The sequence below is a fragment of the Arabidopsis lyrata genome, assembly GCF_000004255.2.
Source record: "Arabidopsis lyrata subsp. lyrata unplaced genomic scaffold ARALYscaffold_7, whole genome shotgun sequence".
Taxonomy (NCBI): Eukaryota; Viridiplantae; Streptophyta; class Magnoliopsida; order Brassicales; family Brassicaceae; genus Arabidopsis; species Arabidopsis lyrata.
This window is the reverse complement of record NW_003302549.1, coordinates 13,056,307-13,064,438: the sequence shown is the minus strand read 5'-3', so window position 1 is coordinate 13,064,438 and position 8,132 is coordinate 13,056,307. Positions and strand designations below refer to the sequence as shown.

The following is an 8,132-nucleotide window of genomic DNA, read 5'->3' as shown; positions in this document are numbered from 1 at the left end:
GTACAGAGCTGCTTTTGAAGCGGTTAACAATCCCCTTAAATGACCGCGATACCGTAATCTTGTTAGTCGTATGAAGCGAGCTTTACCTGGCTTCAGTAAATATCGTATCAAGCTATCGTCTCCACAAGCCAACCATGTGGCTCGAAGCATTGCCAAAAGTGTCACAAAGGATGGCCGTTTCCAATCATATTTAGCAATGGGAGGACCGGCTTGGCTTCATTCTCGTATTGAAGAAGAGAGATCTATTTAAGTTATCTTTTCTATAATTTAAATCTCTATGTTTTAGAGATGTATGGCTCTGCTTTCTTTTTATATGGTTTACAACTCTGTTTAATGTTCTTTCTTAAATTTTGGAAATAAAACCAGGCCACAAAAAAAAAAAAAAAAAAAAAAAATTATGGTAATTACTTTATACCAAATAAATTAGATAAAGTGATAATTATGTAGGATAACATCGTTTTATTAATAAAACATGATTTTCCGGTAGGTTACATTTCTTGCATTACATCTTGAAGATATAGATTCAGTGTATCCAAATCTTTATTAAGGAAACAATAAATTTCAGTGCAGGATTTAGACCAAGACACTAGGATTCAGGGAAGCAAAGGCGAGCAATTCTGGGTTCTGCTCAAAGGACAACATGTTCTCTTCAGGCAGTGTGACAAACGCTTCAATTCCTTTTTTGTCTTTGGAATCGACCAACATGGCTAAGTTGCCAAAAGCAGGAGCAACATTTCCGGTAACCCAAACTGGAGATCCCCATCCAAAACTAGCCTCGTAAAGTGGTAGCTTGCACCAGCTACTCACGGTGTAGGGCTCATGAGTCTCATAGCTCATCTTCAAATAATTAGTGAGCATCAGATTTGCAAGTTTAGAACCGATCATTGAAGATGACCCCTCCTCGTCTTGGATCACAATTTGTAAGTCATTCTTCTTTTTCTGTAAGTCTCTAACGGCCTCTTCAATTTTCACTTCCCCTTCTTGACCAACACTCAAAACCACAGAAGAGAACATGACATTTCCGATCAAGTTTTGTGACAGAAGCGAGGGTATCTTGGAGCGCAAGTTAACTGGTTGGATCAACACTTTCAGATCACAAGTAGTAGTCGTTGAGGATGCCGCAGAGACGAACCCTTTCCAGAAAAGCGCAGTGACGCTCTCCACCCGTGTAGGTCTGTCTACGGCTTCTGCACTAGCGACTTTAGTGCTCAACTCTTCTAACTTAGAAGCATCGAACACAAATCTCTTCGTGATACTGCTTCTCTTGTTGGCTTGTTCATCCACCGGAAACTTAAAGGCCTCGTTGGCTGGTGGGTAGAAGTTTGCTGCGGCAAACTCGGTACCCGCCACTCCGTCTTCGGCCTCTCCTCGAGCCATACCAGCCCAGCTCTTAATGAAACTAGAGATAGAGGTTGCGTCGGCAATCTTATGAGAGATGCAGATTCCTATTGCCATGCCTCCACATTGGAAGTAAGTTGCCTTCACAAGCAGCAAAGGCCAGGTCGCAGCAGCCATGTATGGGTTGTCCACAACGTCTAGAGGAAGCAACTGTTGGAGGGAGTCGAAACCAGGGCATTTGAAAAAATCAGAGAGAGAACAGTTATTGACACGAGCATCGACAAAGATAGTTCCTTCATCGTTACAATCTACGGTTACTCCGTTGATTCTTCCGGCAAGAGGGTAGAACTTGGTCAAGGTTTCGGACAGAGAAGTCTTGAGTTTGTGGGAAGTGTGTTCTTGAGAGATGAGATCATTTTTGGTGTAGAAGAGAAAGGCTACTGTGTAAATCGGAGGAAGGATGTGATCATAAATTGAGAGTTGGAGAGTTCGGAGATCATTTGGAGTTGGGGAAGATGGCTTTATGATTTCTTTACCGATGGTTTCAACCTTCATCGTCTCCATCGATTCTTTCTCTGTTTCTTTTTTTTGGTTCTCTCTCTTATTTAGACGTAGAGTAGAGTAAGAGAAGTACAAGTGCCTTTACAGAAATGTTCTACATTATCTTTAGAAGATATTTTAAATTGTTATCGTAAGTGCAAGCGGAAAAAATGGAGTAACTTAAACTAAATAATTTTAATTGCAAAATTTTGGGATAGCATTTTTATAAAAATGAAGCCTCGTTAACGAATATGATACATATCCCATACTATAACCTATTTAGTTAATTATCCATTTAGTCCAACACATTAAGGATTGGGAAAAAAATTAGATGGATACCTTTATTTCCCGTATTTCTGATTTGAGATGGAAATTATTTAAATAGCTTTATTAAACACTAAAAGTCACTAATTTTTTTTTTTTTTCAAAAAATCAATATTTAAAAAAAAATACTAGAATTTTCCAAAATAACCGTCTCTAAATGGATCCTTGCCCTTCATGAAGTCGTATTTTACCCAAATTAGTGAGAGTATAAAAACTGAATTCCGCTACTCAAATTTATCGATTCTGTCATGTTACCCAAAACTTCCGTCACGTTCGTATTATATTTTGATTACCCAAATAATCTGTTCGACTGTTACCATCCCCGTTATTTTCCCTCCCGTTATCTGAAATTGACATGCTTAATTTAGCTTAAGACATATTTTGGTTGTAAGAATAAATAGTGTTATGTGTATATCTTTGAAACTAATTAAAAAAATTATAAAAATTTAATTAGGAGTGTTAAATACGGGTTCGTATCATTTTGGTTTTGGTTATTTTGGCAGATTGGTATAGTCAAATAGTGATATTAGGTAAACCACATAATAGGTATCCAGAAACGAGAAGAAAAGAAAACTGGAATAATTGTTCCACTAATATAGAGATTGACTAAAATGAAAGTCATTTTCTCGTTTGTACTTCTCCTATACTAATATAGAGATTAAGTATTTATTATTTCTATTTCTAGCCACAGTACTGTGTGGGTGGAAAGTACCATCCTTCAATTTAATGAACAACGGCCCATATACTTATTGCCGGTCCAGGCCGTGTCCCGTCCATAAATCTCTACTCTAACGACGTGCCATATATATTTAATTTCTATTGTAATTGAAATTACATAATTATGGACATTAGGTCAGAAGTATTTAATATATATGGCTATATGATTGTGTGTGTTGTCCAAGGATGAGAAAAATCTAGCCACAGTACTGTGTGGGTGGAAAGTACCATCCTTCAATTTAATGAATAACGGCCCATATACTTATTGCCGGTCCAGGCCGTGTCCCGTCCATAAATCTCTACTCTAACGACGTGCCATATATATTTAATTTCTATTGTAATTGAAATTACATAATTATGGACATTAGGTCAGAAGTATTTAATATATATGGCTATATGATTGTGTGTGTTGTCCAAGGATGAGAAAAATCTAGCCATTCTTTTGTGGTAATTGAAGCCATGCATATGAGAAGTTTCTAGCTATATCACACAAGTTGGGTGATCTTGTGAAAATGTAGAGACGATTGAATTGTATCAACTGCTGAACTGCCCCAGGTCCTTCCCATTAAATGGTAGAATATGACATATTTTTGTCGTGTAAAGAATATTAAATCCTACCATCTACCGCTTTAATGGTGTGATTAGGGGAATATAATACAATAAAACTTTTATAAATTAATACTCGATAAATTATTAACCATTATAACTAAATTTATCCGGTCTTTAAGTTGGGCTAGTGTCAAAAATGACGTAATTCGATTTTTTTTTTAATAGGGATCAAATTATCAAAGTGTTCCGCCTCGTTTCCAACTAAAGACTTTCATAAAAACATATTGGATGGCTTCTATACACCTATCATATTTTGTGTATAATTCGGTTTGGGGATTTACTAGAGTTTGAACTAGGTTCCTCTTCAGCTTTCCTTTTTGAATTTCTTTTAGTTATCATTCCTTATTTTTAGTTTGACCTCCTCCTTCGCCTCCATTTTGCATTAACTGGTTATGTTTTCGACCAATCTTGTTTGAAAAGGATTAAAATTCAACATAGACCAAAAAATAGACAAATTTTTATTTTAGATGATAAAACCAACTCGATTTCAGATCCAACTCGATATTAGATCCGATCCAGAACTTAAACATTTATATCAAACCTTCTAATTGATTTAAAAGGTTTCAAAATCAGAACAATTTTTTTAAAAAAAGATATATCCCATTCTTCCTTCATTGCCAACACCAGTCCACCTATGGGATCCGCCAAACCGCAAACATAGCCATGTGCAAGTAGCTTCTAAAATAAAATATGTTATCAATTTTTTCAATTTATAAGTGTATATTTTGGATATAATTTTGATTTTTTGCAAATTGTAATTTTTTGGAATTTTTTTTAAAACATCTGAAGATATTTTGTTATTTAAAAATAAATTAAAAACCCTTAACTTACCGTTAAGTCGATGACCCAAATATTGTGATCCAGATAAGGTAAAACAAATCACAGAGAACTTCCATAAGCTATATTATGGAATTTGATGTTTGCTTCAAATCTTGAATTTAATGTCTATGCGCAAACTTCTAATGAATTTAATGGCTAGGCCAGATTTGTCAAAAATCAATACCATGTCTCAATAATGTGTTTCTGATTTTGCTCATTGACCCACTCACCAAAACCAGATCTAGATTTTGTGTACATTAAATGGAGAGTAAAAAAAAAAAAAAAAAATGGAGAGTAAACAAACAAAACTTACATTTTAAAAGAAAATGTTTTGTTTGTTTACTCTCCATTTAATGTACACAAAATTTTTAACTTCATCATTTTTTTTTCCAATTTCTTTACTAAAGACATTATTGTAATAGATAGTAACTGAGATTTTGTAAAAACTTCAAAATAGTAGAAAAGCATGAAATAAGAAAAGAAAAATATGGACAAAAGTTTGGCCAGATTTCAATTAGACTATAACAATCATTTGTTATAGAATTCAGTTCTGTTACAGAAAACCAAATGAAATCATATATCATTGATAATACACATACACGTATTTGACAAAATGAATAATGATTCACTTTCAATGAGCCCATATATTTTAAAATCTGATAAACTTTAATTCTAATGGAGTTGACCTCAACTTATACAACCAATAACACCCCCTTATTTTATTATTAGTTCTTTTATTTTATTATTAGTTCTCTTTTCTCTAACTCAATTAATACCAAACTACCTTTTATTTTGTGTAAGCCCTAACAAAAATAATAACCAGATAAATACTTTAGTTCTAACAGTAAAAATAACATTGTTATTGTTGTCAAAAACAATATTCATCATTAGAAAAAATAAAGAAATAATTATTTTTGTGGTTATCTATTTGATTAACAATGTAAATCAAATTGTATCGCGATAACTAAAAAATAAAAACACTGTTCAGCCAAACATCGAAAACTCTATTCATCACGAGATGTAATAAAAAATAGTAATTTTGGTGATTATTTATATAATTAGCAATATAAATTATATTATATCATGATAACTTTACATGTTATATGGTAAAATTATATTTATCGTGCTAATATATTTATTATATGATTGTTATCAACTAACTTATATAATAATATGTTTATTTATTTTGATAATTAATTAATTACCGTTAACTTATGCATTAGCATATTTATCTATCATGATAATTTGTTTATCACGGTTAACTTATCTGTTATCATGGACGTTAAAAAAAATGTTCTTCTCTTCTCGAGTATCTTCCTCCGTCATCATGTCTGCCAAATTTTCTTCTTCTTCCATCGCACCTGCAACTTCATCCCAAGTTCACCTCATCACTTTCTCTCTTCTTCTTCTTCTTTCCCCACCTCTTCGTCCTCTCCATTTTCATTTTAAACTAAAAACCAATAATTTTCATCCCCAAATTCTTTCCCCACCTTTTCGTCCTCTCCATTTTCACTTTCATTTTCACTTTATTTTGTGTAAGCGCTAACAAAAATAATAATCAGATAAGTAATTAGGTGTGTAGAAGGAAAGGGTAAAAATGTCAAAAGATCAATCTCTCTTGTCTACTTAATTAAAAGAAAAAAATGCATACATACTTAATTATTTGATTGTCTGAGCATAGACAGTAATATTTTCCTTACCATATTGATTAAATAAATAATTTACTCGGACAGGTCGACTCGCGATCAATAAGACGAGTGACCTAGGTTAATGACCGCATTGCACATAACGCTGGAGAGTCTACGTTATTATTTGTGGCAGAGGGGGGAGGGGGGTTTGCTTTCGTGCCCGTACAAACAAAAAAAATGATTAAATATATAGTTAATTTGTCAAATGACAATATAGAAGATTATTAAAAAAAGGTGAATGAAATATATATACCTGGAAGGAAAAATAATTAAGAATGTATACATGAACATTCGTTATTTAAGTGGATATTTTGTTGCAAATAAAGAAAGACGGAACTGCCCCTACACGACAGAAAATCGATAGCGTTCTTACGCAAGATAACGAGCATTTAATGCAAAATATTAAGAATCAGACTTTTGTTTTTTTATTAGTTCTGTCTCTTTTGACTCAAATAAGACCTAAAATATCATTTTTATGCGCTAATAAAACAATTACGAGGTAACGAGTTTAGATCTAAGAAAAAAGTAAAGATTATTTATCCAACGTCGGAAATACTATTCATCACCGGAAACAATAAAAAAAACAATGTCTTTTGTGGTTATTTATTTAATTAACAGTGTATATAATATTGTATCGCGATACATTTATAATTTATATGGTAAACTTATATTTATCGTGCTAAATCATTTATCATATGAATAGTATCAACCAACTTATACATTAACATATTTATTATCATGATAATTTAATTATTATGTTTAACATATATGCTAGCATTCATATATATGTTGTTAATTAACTTATATGTTAGCATTCATAAATTATGTTGAAAAAGACCGAAGAGGACAAAATCCGACCGAGCGAAGTACCTGCAATAGACAATCGTTCATCTTCATCCAAAGCGTCTATAATGCCGCCGAGGGTTTTAATTTTGTGATAGACATTGACTCTTTCCCCAAGAGGTTTTTCCCCGGCAGCAATCAAACATTTCGGAACTTCAGTCTCTCCCATTTGATAAGAAAAATTAGAGATTGGAGTTAGAAAATTCTATAAACACATCCTAATAAAAATCGGAAAAAACCCTTAAAATGAGAAGACAATGGGGAAATTAGGAAACTTATAGAAACTCTGAGAGAAACACAAATTTATTACGGATTATCGCATCAACATAATGGTTAGATGGAAAGACGAAAATCCTTGAGTTCACTGGAAAATTTTTTCTTCTCGACTTTGCTTTAAAAACTGAAAATGATTAAAACTCTAGATGTAGGAACTGTCAAAAAAACAAAAAAATTTAAATAAAAAATTTAAACACAATCGCGTCTCCCCAAGAAAATCTAAAGAAGATATTAATGTTGCCATCTGACACAATATATCCTACACAGTGACTAAAGATCACCCACAAATATAGGGGTACATGCGAAATTTCCATTGCAACAGTAACGGGCAAACAGTTGCTTTTCGAAGTACTTAATTAACGAACCTATGAGTATAGATCGTGCAATTTCCCATTAAAAAATAGCAATAACGTGACATATTAGAGTGTGTTTTTTTTTTTACTTTAATCAATTTGTGATTAATAAGACGAGTGACTTAGGCTAGTGACCGCATTGCACATAACGCTGGAGAGTCTACGTCATTATTTGTGATAGAAGGGGGTGGTTTGCGTTCGCGCCCTTACAAACAAAAATAAAATTAAATATATAGTGAATTGGTCAAATGAAAATATAGAAAATTATTAAGAACTAGCAATAACGTGACATATGAAAGTGTGTTTTTTCTTTTTTAGTCTAATTATTACCGGCGACATTTTCAGTACCATGTGATTTTAATATATAAACATCTAATTTATCACATAACGCTATAAAATATCGCATAGAGCCATCATAAAACTAAAGCCTACATAAAAATCATAGCCCAATCATCCATAATCTAGTGGCAGAGGAAAGTTTGGGAAAGAGGTGAAACTCCCAAACCTGAGTTCGATTCTTCCTGGAAACAAAAACACATTTGTTTGGCCAGTCTGTCAGTTGGATCTTAGCCCAATTGGTTTACCTGATAGCCAAAAATGCAGACGGCCTGACTACCCCTGGCAC

The 8,132-nt window shown here is 33.1% G+C and overlaps 1 protein-coding gene across 1 annotated transcript; it reads right to left on the bottom strand.

Moving 5' to 3' along the window:
- Window positions 1-433: 433 nt before the first annotated feature.
- LOC9306315 (BAHD acyltransferase At5g47980) lies at window positions 434-2,023 on the bottom strand. Its single transcript, XM_002868162.2, has one exon. It carries the CDS (start codon window positions 1,900-1,902, stop codon window positions 574-576), a length of 1,329 nt encoding a protein of 442 aa, XP_002868208.1. The 5' UTR covers window positions 1,903-2,023; the 3' UTR covers window positions 434-573.
- Between the last annotated feature and the right edge of the window lie 6,109 nt (window positions 2,024-8,132).

Coding starts and splice junctions, on each gene's coding strand:
- LOC9306315 (XM_002868162.2), bottom strand. CDS start 1,902: ATGGAGACGATGAAGGTTGAAACCATCGGTAAAGAAATCATAAAGCCA.